Genomic DNA, 20,321 nt, shown 5'->3' with positions numbered 1-20,321 from the left:
ATACTTACGTGTATGTATTACTGAAAACTGTGACGATATCCTTTTTATCTTCGATCTTTTCAACCTTTCAGGTAATACCTACTTGATCTCCCTCTTTCAGATGAAATTTCAAAGTTTGCAAACAAATTTGTAGGAAGAACTGTTGAATTGCGTTGAAAGAAAGACACGGTTCCATAACGGATTATCTTTTTTTTAACAAAAATGAAAAAGATTGTTCGTTTAGTTTTCTGACTTCGATGTGTTTGAAATAAATTTCTAATTGCTTCTTAGTGATGTTGCTGAAGATTTGTATTTTAATCTCCGTATCCCTGGAGATTGAATGTTCAAGATTTCTTCTTAGTAATGAGAACTTTCAGCGCTTTAAGAGGTGTTCGAGAGAATTGAGTTTTTGTTAATTAAAAACATAATTTGCTCTACATTGTTACAATGAAGTACTATAGTTAGTTTAGTTCTACAAAAACCAAATCTTATATGGAACACTGAGGTCATAAGAGGTCCCTGACGGATCAATACAAAAGCTCTTCAGGCTTTTGTTCTATGGCTTACATTCTAAAACCTCACTGAACCCGTTCAAGTGTCCACTTCAAGAGGGTACCTTTTAAGATCACCTACTCGGGAAGCTACTTTTGTTAAGGTGTACTTATTTTATACCTTTTTTTTTTTTTTTTTGTTTGTTTTACTTTAGTTTTTCATTATTCAATTAATAGCGGTTTTTCATCTCATTACTTTATCTTTTTGAAATCTTTTTAAAAGTGGTGACGATAGTTTCTCCAATTATTTTAAAAAGAAGCAAGTTTTAAAAAGATTTTTTTTTTTTTTAACTATTTCTTTTTTTGTGAGGGCAAATATTCTGGAAAATCTGCGAGTTCAGTTTAGAATGCCGGAAAATATCTAATGAAAGAGAAGTTACTTGATCCCATCTAAGCCACAAACATTCTCTATTTGACTAATTTATCGGTTCGTGTCCCGACTAATCAACATATAATTATTTGGTTAATATCAATGGTTCGCTATCAATATTTAGTGATGTCCTTAAATTATAGGGAAGTCAAGTAGAAAAGAAGTATTTAATCTAACATCTAAAGGTAAGGGCTTACATACAGAAGACCGTATTTGTTTCTTTTTTACAATATAATTCTTCTGTCTAAGTGAGATTAGTATTTTTATTTTAGCCTTAATATTGAAACCGCTTTTTTCAAGTTTGAACAGTTCAAGTAAGAAACAGAAATGAAGAATCTGATTAAACATAATCTTTAGCAATGTTAGGTTTACTTTTTGATAAGCAGATATTCTTGGCTACGATTTTTAGGATAAAATCCATATTCTGAAATATTTAGTTGCCAATTTTTACGTTTCACCTTTTCATGGATATTGTTGAAAAGTGCTACCATTAAAATTTTTAATATTAAGAACGTACGAGAACTAAAACTTTGTTAATAATATTAAAGTAGTTAATTAAATGTAGGTTCCAGTAGAGAACCTGTCAACTTCTGTCTTCTACGTTTACCTCCTTATCTCACTAGTCAAGTTGAGAATTTCATGTTGTCTTATCTCTCAGATATTATTGTTATAAATGATGTACTTTACCTTAGATGTTTAATGATATAGTTAATAATTTAAACAATATGATTATGGTTATTAGTATCCAAGTTCTTTGGCTCCCGTCGTCTTCTTAGTGCAATGCCTCTTCTGGACATTTCTATCTCCCATTCTGAGATCGAGCGCGTACACCGTGGTGCTGATCTCTTCCTTTACTTGTCTTAATTATAATTGTTGCAAATATTTCTGAATGTTTTAACATTATATTTTCTTCTTCTTTTTTTGCAGGTAGTGTTAGTGTTTATACTAAGTATAGCATCGCTGATAATCTACTTTATAGATGCCTCCAGGTTAGTTTATTTTATTTACTTATTTTTGTGCATAAGTATTTTAAACATTAGCTTAGTTAATTATTACAATAGTGTAGCACACAAGTTGTAGATAAATATGTAATAATTTATCTTTACTTATATTTATTGCAGATGGTAAATATACTTTATTCACTAACAAAAACGAAGAAATATAGGATAATATTAATGTAATCTTATTGCAATATTTTATAAATATTGAATAAAAGAAAGGTATCTAATTGAATTAATAAGTGTTTCATGCGATATTAGATCGGTAAACGTTCTTTTATTTTGTTTTTATTTTAATTTTTTATATTTTATGAATGTTGTCAGTCAAAAGATCATTCATAAACAAAAAATACTACACTCATTTAAATGCTTTAACCAAGAAAAACTATATATATATGTTGTTCACATTGCAACTGTTTTGCATGCCAAATATTTGTGTCCTCAAGAGTAGACTATATCTTAATTTTTATTTTATGCAAATCGAAACGATAGTAAATGCAAAAAAAAAAGCAATAAAAAACAAACATAAAATCTGAAAAGACTGGATAAGCCCATTTTAGATGTTAAAGCCCTCATACAGTTATTAAATTTGAAGTTTTACAAACGAAAACACCTTAACACTCTATTCTGTTAAGAGTGAACCGTATAGTGTGCATTACACCCTTTTTCATTGTTCCGAATTTATTCACATCTAAAATTTTTGTTTTTCTGTAATAATTTACTATTCTCTCTTAAATTAAAAAAAAAAAAAAAAGAAATTGTTATTAAAACGTTTTATAAAGTCTTTAGCCTGTTTAGGCTCAGCCATATCATATACTAGCTTGTACCATTAATGTTAAATGATTTTTTGTATCGTATCGTTAACCTTAACTTTTACCTTATAAATGCAGTTCAATATTTTAAATCTGACAGAACGATTCGAAATGATCTTGAAATTCAATTCTTAACTAATTTTCTTGGTAGCACTCTTTGATCATCTTAAACTATCAGCACTTAGCTCTGACAAATCCTGAGGAACCCACTCGACTCTTGAGATCGTTAATCGAGACGGAAGTATTAAAAAGTATTACTTTTGGAGAGTCAACACTAAATGTGATTCCTCTCATATTATTGTAACCTTCAGAGTCTGGGCTACAGGGATGATCATGATCCTTGAAAGCCACTAAACCCTAAGAGTTGAATAAATCAGCTTTCAACTTGTGCTAAGTTTCTCTATTTATCGCCTTACTATGAACCTGAGGTGTGTGTTAATCCTTGAGCTATGAAAATCCTTCCTGCCGCAATATCTAATAGACACAGCTTCTTCTTTGGTGGTAGAGTTGTACTTGCCCATGAGAGTTCAACCTTAGATCCTAGCTCTGATATCATTGAAAAATTTAGCAGTTAATAATTAGGCGCCGGAAATGTGATTTATAGACTTCGACTCAAAAGGACGTGTGGCGCAGTAGTTGTAATTTTAAAACTGTCGGCTTAGACTCAAAAACAAGATGCTCATTTTTCCGCTAACCGGCGGGAATTTCAATCCAAACACATCGTCTACCGGCGATACGATAGTCCGGCGATAGACGTCTTTACATATATTTTTTATACACTCAGTGACAAAAAAAACGGACACCATTTGTGCCATTTGCTCTATTTATTGGGGATAACTTCGTGTTAATGCAGGATAATGCTCGACCGCATGTTGCTCGAATTGTTACCCATTACTTGGAGGATGTTTCAATTACTACAATGAATTGGCCAGCACGTTCTCCAGACATGAATCCCATTGAAAACTTATGGGACATGTTAAAGAGACGCCTCAGGCAACTTCCGTCACCCCCAACAAATGTTCATCAGCTAGAAACTGCTGTTGGTGAGTTATGGGATGCTGTTTCACAAGATGAAATTCAGTCGCTTATTTACTCGATGCCTAGGAGAATGGAAGCCCTCCGAAGGGCCAGAGGAGGTAATACGCGGTATTGGAAATCAACAAGGTAATAATTGTTACTTAAATTTCAATTTATCACCATAAAGATTTTACGGTGTTTACATAATTTTTCTGTAACTTATGAATTGCTGATCTGATTGCATTAAAATTAACTTATTCAGTAAATTTTTACATGCGTTATAATTAATACATAGATAAAAAATTAGAATTAAGCAAATAAATACAAGTGTGCGGCATTTTTTATTATAAATATAAGTGTCCGTTTTTTTTTTTTTGCCACTGAGTGTATTTTCATGTTTTCTTTAATAGTTTGATGCGGTAAGCTCAGTAATAATGTATTTCACGCATAAATATGACAAACTTACAAAAGGGTCAGGAAGGTAGGAACAGAGTTACATTCTGATTTGCTAACATAAACATATGGATAATGTGGTCTGTACATAGCAGGGATGCTACAATATGATAATCGATAACAGTCAGAGCGGGTTCAGTTAAGCATACGCAATGAATTAATTGCATTCGAACATTCATCTCACACTTAAACCCGCACCCATTCATATCTAAATTTAACGAACCAGTGAAATAAAATGAACCCTTCAATAAAAAATTAGTTTATTTCATAGTAGTACGTCCACCAAAATTTTGTTTACTCCATCAGAGTCTTTCAGACGGACTTGTCTTTTTTTAAGGAAAAATGTGGGCTCTGGTGGCTTTTCTAGTGTGTAGATTTTTGAAAGAAAGTTTTGGTTATTTATTGTGACTGATACTGGTCTATCGTACAGCTCAAAAATCTGTAAGACTGATATATCACTATATTAAGTAGGTTCTCTTCATAACAACTTATTCAATTACCTCTCCTACCGATCTCACTAGCTCCGAGCTTAATTTATGACGGCACTAACTCACCATGTCACAGCTTGGATACACACATAGTATTTAATAAAAATGCTCGTGACACTATCACTCTGCACACCGTGATTGCTTATTCGTTTGTTATGTATAAGTTCATACAAAAATAATTATCGAGTACGTACACAAATACATTAATTTTTTAAAATAAGTTTACCGCTTTATTTAAATTGATGTTAAAGAACACACTTATTTGTTTAATTTATTCTTAATTTCTGGTTATGAAGTTTAAGACAATATTTGACTCTCCTTTTTAGTTAGTTATCTAAATGAATTATATCAATTAACTTAATTATATGAATAAGTGAACCATTTGATTGTAAGTTAAAATAAATAGAATGAAATAAAGTGTGGTTAGGTCCGCAGTGCTGGATATCTTTAATATCCGTTGTAGTGCGCGTGTTTATTGTATTTCATCAATGGACGAATCCAGGGATAAATAAGCCTGCTCTTATGACGGATAACATCAAATGGTTTAAATGATTTAAAAATTTGTTGAGGAGCACTTTATGTTTCAGTACTGTTTGATTTAGCTCTGTTTGTTTTTTTAACACTTTTACCAATTTATATAATTATCATTAAGCAAAAAAAGTAATTTGAGTTAATAATGATGTTATCATAAATTAATAGGTCCGTTTTAATTGACGTAATATGTAATATAAGAATTTAAGATTTTGCAACCCGTTCTTTGGAAGTATTATAATAATACAATAGTTAAACAACATAGTTTTGTCACGCTTCTGTCAAATAAGCATTCTCCTACCTTCCTAACGCAACAATTTCAATGAAAAGTTGTTTGCCACTGTTATAAAAAGAGGTAGAAAATGGTTCCCAAGCTCTCTTTTAAGCTTCTGCTTTCTAAAACTGAAACATTGTAATTCGCCTGCTGTCCATTAACCATTTAAAGAACTATTGTAAACAAATAACTTACAATAAATGTCCGACCGCGATATAGAATATTCTATATATTCTAAACTTAAAATATTTCCGAGTTATGTAGTTATAAACTTTTATCAGTTAAAAAAATTGTTTAGCTACAACGAAATTAAAAGCAGTCTAAAAATTATGCCATTTCCAGCGTATGTCTTAAGAACAAATTTTAATACTGGAAAGCTGTTTTCATATTATATTAATGTTAGTTTTACCAATGCGAACGATATTTTTATTATGCATGTAAATTATAAATAATAGGTTGATTTCATGAATTAGTGTTTTTTATTTTATTTGACTTGATGGAAAATTAGTGTGTGCGTTGCAGAATTAATATTTGTTCTGTCATTTACGGTCTATGGTTCTTCTATGGTTCCGCTTTTTCAGACCTTTTTTTTTTTTATCCCAGTTACTAAATCGCAGCATTTTTTGCTATTATAATTCTTATAGATAGATAGTTTGTTCGAAATGTTAAATTGTTCGATCATTAATCATATCTATTGCAAATGTGGCCATTATGCTCTGGGACATTAGCTACTCTTAGAAAACCAATAGAAGAAGTTTCTGTTCTATTTTCCTTAATGTTTGACCAATTAGTACTTTTTTTTCTGTATAATGTTCTGCTTTCATTAGGGATATTAAGAAAGTTCTGATTTAATAATAAAAAAAAAAAGCTACACATAATTATGCAAACAATAATGTAATTAGCATCTTGTTAAGAACAATTGATGTTACTTTTCTTTTTTCTTTTTACAGTGAAGAGGTCGAGAGGTGCCAAAAATGGAGTAACAATGTGACTCAACAAATAGATTTAGCATTCAATATATTTTTTATGGTGTACTTTTTTATACGAGTAAGTATAATCTAGTAATTTATTTAATCTAACCTTATCTGAGGAACATATTCTATCTCCTCGTACAACAAATTTTTCCTCGAGAATTTTTACTCAGATTGCTTTAAAGAAATCATTTGTCCGGGATGAGGAGCTGCAAGCAAGTGATCCAACCAATAATGATTTTAGGAGTCTTTGGACACTTTTCTCTTTTATTTGTTTAAATTTATCCACATATCCTTTTCTTTTTGTCCAGATTTTTTCTGGAAAACATCTCACAAGCTTTTCAAAAAAATTTTTTGTGAGTAACTGTTTAAAATAGGTTACTTTCCACAGCCAGCAAGTTTGAAAAGGTTAAAAGAATGATTGTTTTTAAATAATAGTCTTCTAGTTCTAAAAGTTTTATCTATCGTAATCTTAGTATCGTCTAATAAATTTCTACTGATTGTCATTTAAGTATCTACTGCTCAGAAATAGAAACGGTTATCTCTTGTCAAGAAAAGATTTCGTAAAGACTGAATTTTTAGTACGGATTTGGTTCCTAGGGAATCTCCTCTAGACAAGCTTGCATAATTTATCTGAAAAAAATAAAAAATAGAACAATTTTTCTAATAAAATGTTTTACCTCTTTGTTTAAAAACTAAGGTAAAAACCCGCACTTTTAGTAGATCAAAATAATACTATCTACCCTCCTTCATCTAATGTTTACTTAATAAAACACCATATTATGAAAACAAAATTTAAGAGGTTGTATTATTTTTGTATGTTTTAGTTTATAGCAGCAAGTGATAAATTGTGGTTTATGCTGGAGATGTATTCGTTCGTTGATTATTTTACGATACCTCCGTCGTTTGTGTCAATATATTTAGACAGAACTTGGATAGGTAAGTAAATGATTTATTTCATTCATAATGTACAAATTTCAGTATATATGAAATAATAGACCCATTATTGTATTAAATTTATTGAAGGAAATTCAATTTTAAATAAATATACATTAATATGGTTCCGCTTTTTCAGACTTTTTTTTTTATCACAGTTACTAAATCGCTGCATTGTTAGCTATTATAATTCTTGTAGATAGTTTGTTTGAAATGAAAGAAGCAATTGTAAGTAAAATAAACATAGATAGATACATAACATAGATACCTATTTGTAATTTGTAAAAATTTAAAATGTACCTAACTGCTTTAGTAGTTTATACTTACTACTTTAGTATATTAATTTATACACATCTGAAGCTCAACTTAATCCTTTGTCCAAAGTCTAATTATTAAAACGATTGCCCCCTTCCCTCCCCAAAAAAATAATATATTGAACACTTGAGTTACAGGCTAGTTCAAATTGCCACACATTCAAGATGGTTCGCTCGTGAACACATTACTTACACTTTCCTTCCTTATAAATATAAAATAAATAACTACTATTGCAATCTTATTCCATGAAGTTGTGAAAAGAACTTAGTTACAAACAACGAGGTATTTTTGTTTTTTACATTACGTTATATCTAGAGGACCAAATAATGTCTTTATCTAGGTGTTGGACATATGTTGAATGTTTATCGCAGGTTAATTTTTTAAGGCGTTCACGGTTACGATAACGAGCTTACTCTCATTTTCAGCAATGAATATTGCTGTGAAACAATCAGCAAACGGTAGAAAATAAATTATAGAAATTTATACAAAAATTCAACACTTAAAGGTCGCCTCAACAACCTATCAATCACTTTTATCAGACTTGTAAATTGCACATTTTTAACTAAATAAAAATTACTGAATTTATTATTTTTAATTTTTGCAGGTCTCAGGTTCCTTCGAGCCCTTAGGCTAATGACTGTCCCAGATATACTTCAGTACCTTAACATCTTAAAAACGTCAAGCTCAATCCGCCTCGCTCAGCTTGTTTCAATATTCATATCTGTGTGGCTTACTGCAGCCGGGATTATTCACTTGGTAATCATTACCTTTACTTATTTTTACTTATATTTATGTAATTTGTTCAGAGCTAGCGTCATATTTAGATGTCAAAACGTAAGTGATTTCTAATTTCATTTTCCGAAACAAGAGATTTTTTTAACATTTAAAAATAAGGGAAAATCTTCTTAAGAGGAATTGCCTGGTGTTATTGCCCAAAAAGACCCTTCCACATAACATACGTATGTGGAACTGCATTCGCTGTTGTAATTTTAAAGAATAATTGTTAGAAATCTTTTATAAAAATTACTTTAAATTGAGATGAGAGTATTGAAAATTATTAGTCACTTTTGCCTATTATTAAATGTCACTTTTTTATTTAAGATAATATTAATATGATGGTGAGTTAAATTAATTATTGATTACGCTAAAACCAAATAATCACATACCTGAACTCGTGAATCACTTGAAAATCTTCCGTTATTGATGAAGCCTTATAGTTACAAGACCAACGCTCTCTCCGAGGATAATCACTTCTAACAGAATTTATTATTTAATTTTTGTGTTTAAGGTCCGTTAACATCTGAGGTCACACGCGCCTTTCGCTTTTTTTTAGTATTCTACGTGTCTCGGGATATTGTTCTCTCGATACAGACACAATGCTGTCCACCAGCGGACAGAGAACTGTACTTACTTTACTTAGTGTTCGGGTGTAAGAGATTTGACGTGAGTTTTTTCTTTCTGTATTGTTTCTTCTAATGTGAATCATTTGGGACATGTGGAGGATTGATTGGCCCACAGTCCTCTAGTAATAGAGGGATTGCTCCCTTTAGGCCTCTACAGTTGCTCTGAGCACCTTTAGTGTTTTATAGGTAGTTGAATTCCAACTTCCTGACCTTCTGATGGTTTGTCCCAATCAGATTGGTACGCTGTTGATCGTTTAGTTTACACAGGTACATGTTGGCGGTCAACTTCATTCCCCACTACTTATTTTTATTATTATAGTTTTGGGTATATTATTACCCTCCTTATATGTGTTATTTCATTATTATTGGAATAATACTTCAATTTTTATTTCTATCAACTTTATTATTTACTATTGTGTATACAATTTGCAGTTGGAGAATTCTGGCGATCCAATGGATTTTTCAAATCCACAACGATTATCTTACTGGACTTGTGTTTATTTCCTTATAGTCACCATGTCTACCGTAGGATATGGCGATGTTTTCTGTCACACAATCCTTGGTAGAACGTTTTTAGTTTTCTTCCTACTCGTCGGATTGGTAAGTACCTTTAATTTTATTTATTTATTTTATCTTATTTATTATTTTTTTATTTGATAATTTATTGTACAAAAAAAAAAAATGAAACTGAGATGAGCGCATTGAAAACTATTAGTCGCTGTTACTTATTAATTTGTCAATTTATTTATTTATTTAAGATAATAGTCGATATAAATGATAACTGGAATATATTATAATAGCTCATCCTGTTTCCGTATTCTTAACTACGTCAAACCTAAATAAATTAATTACTAAAAATACAGGAACCTCTTAATAAAACCATCACTTAATGATTTTTGAAAGAACAAACAAAAAATATTTATAAAAAGATTTAAAAAAAGTATTTCATAGAGGTAAAGATTAAGTAATTGCCGTAGTCCACTATATTTATTTAAATTATAATAATTTAAATCTTTTATGAGTCCTGGACAAACGAACCAAACCAAAATCTAAAAAAATCCTTCATTACCTTTCCTATACAAAACATCCCAAGTGTTAGGCTTTCTGTACCTAACTTTTTTTTTTTCTTTTCTTTATTTTTATTTTGTTTGTTTACTATCAATGGCGGCTTTAAAACGATAATTGTTTTCTTGCGTAAGTTTGGCCTTAGCCTTTATAACAACTCTCGCTTTTAATGCTTCAAAACTTTAAATGAAATTAAATTTTGTTTCTTGTCTAATTCTAAATTCTTTACTTCCTAAAAAGTAACTTTATTTATTTTTTTAAAAATTATTTTATATTTGCTTTGAATTATAAAAATAGTCAATTCATGAAATATAAAAATATAGTTTTTATATTAGCAAATTAGCAATAATGCTGCCATATGCTGGAAAAAAAAGTATAAATAATTTTAATCCATTTTTTAAATAAGGGGCGAATATTAATTGTGATGTATAATTAATTAAAAAAAAATAACCATATTTAAAAAATAATTTTGGGCTACACCATGGAATATACTCCAAAATTAAAATTTTGTGTTTATTAGATTCAGTTTGTGTGATTGTGACTAAGAATGAGTGAGGAGGTGTAAGTTAATGATTTTTTAAATTTGAAAAAAAAAAAAATCAATTTTTTTTTATTTGCTACCATATCACTATAATTTGCATGTTTTGCAAATATTTACAGTTACTATAAAAACTGGCTTTTTATTATAGACATTTATTTATTCTACTTCTTAATTTATAATAACTAAAAGAGCTTATGTTTTGTTATCTTAAATGTAGTTTCATTTTTACATATTATAGAATAATTGTCATTTTTACCTTAAGTAAATTATTTAGTTTACATTATTTGGGTCTTAGTGTTTTAAAAAATCATAAATTATGGCAATTTTAGTTAGTGTTTTCCTTCTGTTCTATTACTGTGCTATAGTTTAAATTAATCGGGGACGCAAGCATGATGATATCTTTATTGAAATTCGAATTGTATAATGATAAATACCATTTTACTGTTAAAAACTAAAGGGAACTCACTTACATCTATTTCCAGCACCCATTTGTCAGCCAGTGTCTTTTGTTGCTTAGTTTTTTGGAGTTAATAGTATGCCCAAATATAATTCTTCAATATATTCTTCGACCACCTTCGAAATATTCTTCTTTTTCTTGCGGTAACCAAGTATTAGTTTTCTGGCGTTAACATTCACATCGTGATACTGGAGAATTGAATAAACTATCTAATAAGGCGAAACGTAGCCAAGCGGTTAGAAGCGAGGCCCGCAAAGCTAAGTATTGTTGTACTGGGGTTCGAGTCCCGGTCTAAGCGTTGGATTTAATTCATGTTTTTCTGATAAATTTATATTAAAATGTGTTCGCTAGTCGCCTGCCTCCACGATACCTAATTTGTTATTTGGACGTAGAATCCGCCTTTAGAAAAAAATGGACGTTACTATACTTTTACTTCTTAAGTAAATTATCTTGGTATTTAGTTTTTCTAAAAGCGTTTGGATGGTTTCTTACCGTTTTATTTTCACTAGTGAGAGTTGTCTTGTTTCTAGAATGAATAGAAGTTTTTTTTTAACCTCCCATACTAGTCGATAATGTGTTTACAAGATGTTCCTTAAAATAAAAAAGCATAGTTTGGAAGGTAGGCTGAATTGAGCCTGGATAAGTATGGGAAATAAGCCCTATTTTCATGTCAATTGTTTTTTCCTTTAATCTTTACATACTAGACAGAAGCGCTTAAATTATCGCTAAAAATACTAAATTTTATTTGGAGTTCCGTCTTCTGTGTGCTGTACCTCAAGATGTTTGAACCTTTTTACCTTCGGGTTATTCAAATTTTAGTTCCATTTACAATTAGCGCTGAGAGAAATGTACTCCTTTTTTTCCTTCACTACATTACATTAACTAAGTTAATTCAATTAATTTCTGTTGAAAGTATTTTATTGTCAGATGATGTAATTGCACTTATAGTCGTCGCTAATTGTAGAGTACATTAAACGTTTCTCACTTAATTTCCCATACTTTTGAATGCTTCTACTTCTTCTTTTGCCATTTTCTGATGAAGATTTTGATGAGAGAGGTCAGTTTTTGGTTTAAGGTGTTTGATTACAGCGAACGTTAGGAACATAATTAAATAATTTTATACAAGTCTGGGGATTTCTATAGCAACTTCTTATGGTGCGTAAAGAAAATAAATGAAAACAATAAATCAATTTGCATCAGCCTGCGTCCTCGTCGTATAATTTTAAATTAGATTCATGAAATAAATTGCTTAAAGAAAAATCACTTCATTCATTAAAAGATTTATGTTGGATGCTATTCTAATAAACCTGATTGAGGACCGGACATTTTAATTCAACGTTATGTTTATATGTGAAAAAATCGATCTAAATATATTAATAAATTGAGTTCTAATAAATAATAATTTGATGCGTAACTTTACCCGTTTCTAACAGTCATAAAGTTTACGACTTAATCTCTTGAAGAATAGAAAATAGCAATTGTTGTTAAATATCTTTTGATGTTACTTTTATTCATATATTATTTGTTTGTGCAAGTATTCAAATTTGTGCAAATATGACTATATTTAAAAAAATTAACGTACTATTTGTTTTATTTTCGTGATTTTAAACAGTCTTAGAACTAATGAGTCTCACGAATAGAATATCATACAGTGTTACACTCAAGTAAAAATAAAGTATGTATTGATAGAAATGTATAAAAAAAAAAAAATCTATATCAATATTATTTGTTTAACGGTGCTCCATCATACATGAACAATGTCAAAGGTATTATTCAAATAGAGTGAAAAATTCAATATTATTCGACATTTATATTATTAAAAGTAATAATAGCGTACATCAAAACAAACAACGCCCTTCACCAGGACTTTTAATAAACATTTTTTGCATCACTAAGGAAAGAAAATCTTTGTTAACATTAATCTACGTGTTAATATATCTTGTTTTCAAGTCCTATTCCCGACAAACAATAGTTTTGATTGTGATTATTACAAAGTTGATTAATGAATACAGAAGTAGACTTGGTCATCTCTGATTCCCTACAAATGAAAAGCGCTACCTGTCAGCTCTTGACCCTTTTCTGGAGTAATATGCCTTGTCTTTCGGGTACCCTGGACCTAGAATTAGAAACATTTCATACAGAGAAATAATTTTATTGCTATTCTTGAATAAATAGCATATAAAGATTGTCGCTTATATCTGCTAACGCAAATTCTACGCAGTATCAGATATTCTTTTACAATCAGTTATTAATCAAATTTAGCGTACAAGTACATCAAAATTAGTATTCTCAAAACATTGGTCCTTAAAGGTGTTGTCGATTGATTTGATTGGTATACCAACCACATCACTTATTTGGATTTCGTAACTTCTCTATTATGTTTTTAAAATCGGGCGCGTTTTCAAAATTTATTTAAGTTTAACGGAAGAAATTTTTTTTTTGGGAAGGTTTTTCTATTAAGACCACATTTACGTCAAGTAAATATAATTTATAATTCTTAGCATAGAAGAAACTTCTATCTGATTTGAAAATATTCCGCTGTGACTGCATGAGCTAGTTCTTTAAGCCCTTAGTTTGTTAATCTCTTGGCCATAAAGATTTCATGAATTAGGCCATGAATTTTTACAAAAGTTTTTGTTAAGTTTAATTATTTCAAATTTCTACCGTGATTGCCGCTACCTCAACAATTCGTTCTTTCCATCTTCGATACTCTTAGGGATGGGAATTATATTTTTTTAATGGACCATTTTCAAATTATAGCATTTATTTAGAATATTTATATTAAAAATTAAAATAATAAAAGTTAAACATTTAAGAATAAAAACTAAAGATAATTTCAAAAGTTAATGTTAAATCGCATGACTCAATAATCCAACATATATTTCTCTTCTTTCAGTGAGTAGCCACGACTCTGTACATTTCGTTCTGCATGCTCTTTATCGACTTACACTTTTTATATCTCATATCTATCTTACCACTTTTTTAAATATTTTCCCCTTGATATACCATTAACATTCCTTTTTAACGTCATATTTTTTTAAAAACATTTAAAGATGTATCCCGAAATCACATAAGATTCACGACTGTCACCTCATTCAATAATTTAGCGAATATTTTAGAATTATTTTAATATAGCATGGAATAAGGTTTGTACAATAAGAATTTTAGAATAGATTTAGTTAGAATATTTTTTAATTTATTTTATATATTTTCTCTGTCGTTGGTTTATTATTTATTTTGTAGAGAAAAGTTTATGTGAACTTAGAATGTAGATTTTAATTGCTTTTTGTTACAAAGAATAATAAATTATCTTAACCTTAGCAGGTTCTATTTTCATTCCCATTTAATCTAAAGAGTTGAAAGCTCCTGTGAGATTCATTCTGGAGTGTATTATTTGAAAGACGTCGTGGTTTTCCTAAAGATTTCTATTACCGATGAACAAAACAAGTACTGCTTTATTAAACTGAAATACCTTCAAACTTGAGTGCACTTTTGTAAAAACGTTTTATAGAAAAAGTTGTAGATCTACGTGCGTGAATGAATATCGGAGCAGTTTTAGAGAGAACTCTAAAGTAAAAGAACTATTCAGCAATGTGATACTTGATTTGGAAAGATTTTCATCGCTAAGTTACTCCCAGACCTCGTATGGAAACTGTCAAAATAGAAAATTTTAGGTTCCTCCCAGCTTTTTCCCGTTCAATGACCATATATATGCACAAGTGCATTAACGGTGAATTATCTGTTCAGAAAATTGTGTAGTATGGGAATACTTACTCTTTCCTACTTTTTATGGGAAATTGGGGAAAAAAAGAATTATAGATAAAAAGTTCACATAAAATTTTCATTATTTTTAGGTAAAAATGTAATGACATTTTTTTTCTGATCTTATGTATTTTTGTTTTAAACATTTTTGTAGTAATTATTTTATGCTTTAAAAAGATTAATTTATATATATTTTTCTTTTTGTTTACACTAATTTGCATGGTGTTTTTTTATTTTTCATAGGCAATTTTTGCCAGTAGCATTCCAGAGATTATTGACCTTGTAGGAACTCGCTCAAAGTACAGCGGCGAGTTCAAAAGGGAACATGGAAAGAGGTAGTTCACATATTTGCTGCCAATTTTTTTTTTTTTTTTTTGTTTTCTTTTAATGATAAGAAAAAATAATTGTTACTTCATGTTTGTCTAAATTGGTTACCTTATTAAAATTAAACAAAAAAAGTCATAGTCAAACTTAATTTGTTGCTTGTATGTGCTACAATAAGGCTGAATTCTGATTTATATTTATTTATTTTTAGTCATTTCATTATCTATGTCTATGTTATTTTTTAATTACGACAAAACTAACAAAAGCATTATTCATGTGAAATCGGTGTAAATATTTATATTTAAAAATGAAACAAAATTAATAATTATTTTATGTGTTTTTCTCACAAAAGTGGTGATGGCAGCAAATATCTTTTGCCTGGTGTGTGTCCGTAATACTCTTCTTTATTTTAATTTTTTTAGTTTAATTATTTTAATTTTTTTTTTTTGTTTAAAAAAAATAAAATGATAAAGATGTTGCATGAATGTTTGTGGCTTTCTTAAATGATGGCAGCCTAAAATAACAAAATAATTAACCCCTCAGTATAATTTTGTTTTGCTTCTCTAAACTTTTTGCTGTTATATTTTTATTTATTATTTTGTAAAGTAATGAACTTCTTATTGATTACTAACAAAATGTTCAGTAAATATTATTGGGCTAAAAAAAATACAGTAATTTTTGAATAATCCGTGTTTTTTATTTTAATAATTAAATAAATAACATGAATAAATTGTTAGACATAATTCTAAAAAGAAAAACCTTTTATAAAAGGATTTGCTTTTTTTAGTGTCTGGGACAATAAAAAGTAAAGGTAGAACCAGTGGAAAATGTGCTTAAAATTGCACAAACGAAAGATTATATAAATTTTTTAACGCTTTATAAAAAAAAGAAGTTATACTTAAGAATATTCTGGAGGAATTCCTTCGCCTTGGAATTATTTCAAATACTTATTTGAATTTTATATAAAATTTATATTCTAATTAAAAAATTTAAAAAAAAAATAATAATATTTTTAATATTATTTTATTATTAGTTATTTACAGTTTGGACTTTTTTTTGTCAATATTTTGAGAAAAATTTTCTCTTTATCTTGCAAATTGTTCTTTTCTCAATATATTGAGAAAGTTTTTGGTAGTTCTTATGTAAGCTCGGAATTTCGTTAGCGACCGGTTTATAGGATATTTTAGTTTGTCTAAAAGTTAGAACGGAGAATAAGGTAAATAAAATGTATAGGTATACTTATTCTTGAGTCTTAAGACCCATGTTAGAGTAGTCATTTCCATGACATCCAATCGTTTAGGTATTTGGTAGAAGGGAGTAGGACAGCCGACGTTCTGGAAGCCGCCCAAACCCCTCTTTTTTGGTCTTTCTAGTACGACTTCAGATATGATAAAAGTTCTGGTCACGTTCCTAGGTCAGAGGCAAGCAAGTTTTTTTTTTTTTTTGGACTACTACAATCGGAAGAGAGGTTTGCTTGTCTCGGACTGGTAAAATTAGGCTTTGTGTTCAAATTACATTTGAGCTAATGTTTACTGTTATCATTTAATTGACGCATTAAAATTTAATTAGATAATTTCTTAATTCCAAAATCTCTTGTAATTTTATAGTTTTTTTTCTTTTGGCAGAAAATTGCTTGATAAAAGCCATTTTTTAAACGTTCATTTTCATTTATTGATGTTGACTTATTGATTTATTTCACTTATTGATGTTGATATTGCATTCTACTGTTTATTTAAAAATGGTGCGCTGAGAGGAAATTTTAGTTTGTTATTAAATCTGTCTCAGATTAAAATTTAGAAAGGATTTACATTATATATTTCTTTCTTTTTTTTTGCCCATTGTGAACGAAATTATTTTTTATTCCTAATAGAGAAATGAATTCCACATATTCTTGCATAATCTTTCATGTAAACTTAATGAAATAATAAAGACAAAAAAAAAATTACTTTAGTAAACGATCTATTAAAAAATAATTGAAGTGAAACCTGTAAACTAATAATTTAATACAAATCGATCGGTTGTCTTTTCATTCAAATGATTCAATGTTCAACAGCTCTGGAGGAACTCTTAAAATTCTGCTGTTCTTCCAAAAAGATTTTTTTTTCCATCTCTCCTAGTATGGAAATAATAATAAACAAAATAAACTTGATATCTTGTTCGTTGAGTTTAGCCTGGTAATAATTATTTCTTTCATGTTATATAACTTAGATATTTCTAGAAAGTAATCAGCGTGAACATTTTTTAATAAACTTAATTTTCTTTTTTTCTTTTTTTTTTAGACGTGATGTGTGTTTTATTTTAATTTGTTTTATTGCTTTCGTTAGAATAAATACTGCTTAGTTTGTGGTTCATGTCTGTTCGGACAGCTATCCATCTTTACTTTTTCGTAGTTGCTTCTTTGCTGCTTTACGCTTTTAGTTTGTTATTAAAATTTATTATTATTCTATTAGCCTCTATCTGTTACTTCTTTCCTCATTTCCTCTGATATATCGTGTTTCACCAAATCTAAAATATAGGCTTAGCAAAGTAATACGTTTTTAACAAGATGAACAGGTTACAATCTTTATTCTAAGATTTTTATTAGTATTTTTTTCAAATTCTTCAATTCATCATTCTCAGAATATCATTCGAAATTATTTTCATTAAACATAATGTAGGTATGGGTAGTAGATTTATTTTATGCACAAAATTATTAATAAGATATTTAGGATGAACTTGAAAAGATTAGAATCGTGCGAGTTGCCTTGTTGAACAAAAATAGCTAAAAATTGGGCCAATGTTGTTCTAGCTTCCTGCTTAGTCACTTCTAAACTTAAATGACTGACGATTTTTCTTTTTCCAATCAAGGAGTTTCAAAGAATTAGATTTTGAGTACCCGATTAATCCTATATCTTTCTGGTCAAAATAACTATTGAACTTCCCCTTTCTTTGACAAAAAAAAAAAGCTCAAGAATTCTCTTTTAGGAAATTCAAAAGTTTTATTTACTTTTGAAAGATTAGTCAATTTACTTAAGGATAAAATTGTTTAAGGATTTTTTTATTTCAGTTGGCCTCCAAATATTTTTTGTTTCCAATCACTCTAAACACACCTCCAAAAGGTATTAGAATCAATAAACTTGAAAGAGTTAAATTCTGTTTTCCGAGTTTTAGAAAATATGTGCACATTTACAAACTGAAGTTCTAGCATACATGTTGTTGCTCTGTTGAATATGGTTGGTCTGATAGTCTCCTTTTCTTTCTAAATATTTTTATTAACGTTAGGTTGGGTATCTTTGAAAATTAAGCAATTTTCGATTGACAACTTCCAGACTGTATTTTAAGTCCAAACAGTTAATATCTAATAAATTTATTATTTCTTTCTCTTAAAGTTTAAATTGATATATTACTTTGTTTTATGATTATCTATAATTAAAATGCAAACGGGAAAATTAAAAGTTAATTCTATTTTTTATAATAATTAAACAAATCATCTTAGCTAGTATTTTCTTTGGTTAATTGAACGGTTATATGTATATGCCGAAATATAAATACATTTGATGATGTATTACTTTTATGTATATGTTTATATCAAATGGATTTTAATAATTTTTTCTTTCTTTATCTTTTTATTTATTTATAATTTATTTTGTTTTCATTTTTGGTTTTTTACTTGTAGTAATTGGAAAGAGGAAGGAGTTGGTATTAATTGATTGATTGAAAAAATTACTAGTTTTATTTAAAAGATTCTTTAAAAAGGAAAATTTAAAATTACAAATAACAAAAAAATTGTACTAACAGCAATGAAGATCCTGTATATTGTTAAGAATTTTCCTGCATAGGCTGTGATGGCTAGCTGGATTCCCGAAATCACTGAACTCGCAGCGAATCGCTCCAAGTATGGTGGCGAATACAAACGAGAGAGACGGAGGTAGTTCAAATCGTAGTCAAACAAAATAAAAAAATTCTTTTTTTTTTTTTTTTTTTAAATTTATTATAATCTTATTTTTTATTATTCGTGCTCACATTTAAAACCGCTTTATCAGTAATATTTTTTACAATTAATTTTTTTTTTTTCCAATGTAGATGCAAAATATGACATGTGTAATACAGACATTTGTTTCTAATACTTTTATTCCCCTCAATAAAACTGCATATTATTATATTTTAAATTTTATTAATTTATTTTTTAAAAAAAGAATTATTTAAAAACAGATTTATTCATTAAATATAATTTATTGTTTCAATAAATCTAGATTGATGGACTAATTTTCCACATTCTTGTATGTTAAAAAATGATTAGATTTTAAAAATAATGTTTCTTTTAAATATTCCCTAAAATTTTCTTACCCATTCAAGTAAGTAACATTTAAGACAGTATAGAGGGTAGTAAAAATGGTGGACTATAGTTCTGTTTTAATGGTGTAGTCGAACGTTTTCTGATTAGTAAATTATAAATTATGTAACCTAAATATTTATTCGGCTTTTCATTATTAAATTCATTTTTCTTTCGTTACATGTAAGATCATATTATCTACTTCCCATAAGTCCTCAACTAAGATTGTCTTCTAGAACACAATTTTTTACTCTCATATTTTGCATTTTTTACCACCGTTATTAAAGGCGAATTGGTTGAAATAACTTTTAAGTCCTACGAAGAGGTTATTTAACAAAAAAAATACTACAATTCAGTATATTCCATCTCCTCATAAAATCTGCAAGTGCCATCACGTTCTAATAAATCAGGTTTCTTCAGATGCCTTCTAAGTTGACAATGCTCTATGAGGATATCTAACTTTATAAAAATCAACAACCAGTTAATTGCAATTGGCCTTTTATGTATGTATAACATTTTTGTTCATTTATTGCATTTTGAAAACTAAACTACTTTTTCTTTTATTTTATTGTTATAAACATCAAATATGAACTGAATAGTCCATCATTTTTTGGTTTTTGATTTAATAATTTATAAATGTAATTACAAAGAACGATTCCTAACATTTGTTAACTAGTAGAACTGTTATTAAACTTATTATTTTTTATCTTTAATTCCGCGAACTTCTGATTTTTTATTTTTTTTTATTAAGTCTAATCGCTA

General features: G+C 28.7%; 1 protein-coding gene and 1 long non-coding RNA gene across 3 annotated transcripts in view; one reads left to right on the top strand and one right to left on the bottom strand.

Moving 5' to 3' along the window:
• LOC141450889 (uncharacterized) overlaps window positions 1–20,321 on the bottom strand; it is a 500,259-nt gene that overhangs the window by 384,599 nt on the left and 95,339 nt on the right. The gene's annotated exons all lie outside the window — the stretch shown is intronic.
• slo (calcium-activated potassium channel slo) overlaps window positions 1–20,321 on the top strand; it is a 123,639-nt gene that overhangs the window by 34,778 nt on the left and 68,540 nt on the right. Inside the window, exons 2-7 of one of the 2 annotated variants that reach the window (XM_074121739.1) lie at window positions 1,828–1,889; window positions 6,424–6,520; window positions 7,272–7,383; window positions 8,300–8,451; window positions 9,531–9,698; window positions 15,167–15,258. In XM_074121739.1, the coding sequence (XP_073977840.1) occupies window positions 1,828–1,889; window positions 6,424–6,520; window positions 7,272–7,383; window positions 8,300–8,451; window positions 9,531–9,698; window positions 15,167–15,258 (683 nt within the window). The remainder of the gene's footprint in view (window positions 1–1,827; window positions 1,890–6,423; window positions 6,521–7,271; window positions 7,384–8,299; window positions 8,452–9,530; window positions 9,699–15,166; window positions 15,259–20,321) is intronic. The other variant, XM_074121738.1, reaches the window with a different exon arrangement.

The sequence above is a fragment of the Rhodnius prolixus genome, unplaced genomic scaffold (assembly GCF_049639745.1).
Source record: "Rhodnius prolixus isolate KJV_2025 unplaced genomic scaffold, Rpr scaffold_8, whole genome shotgun sequence".
Taxonomy (NCBI): domain Eukaryota; kingdom Metazoa; phylum Arthropoda; class Insecta; order Hemiptera; family Reduviidae; genus Rhodnius; species Rhodnius prolixus.
The sequence above is the reverse complement of the archived record's forward strand: the minus strand, read 5'-3'. Positions and strand labels throughout refer to the sequence as shown.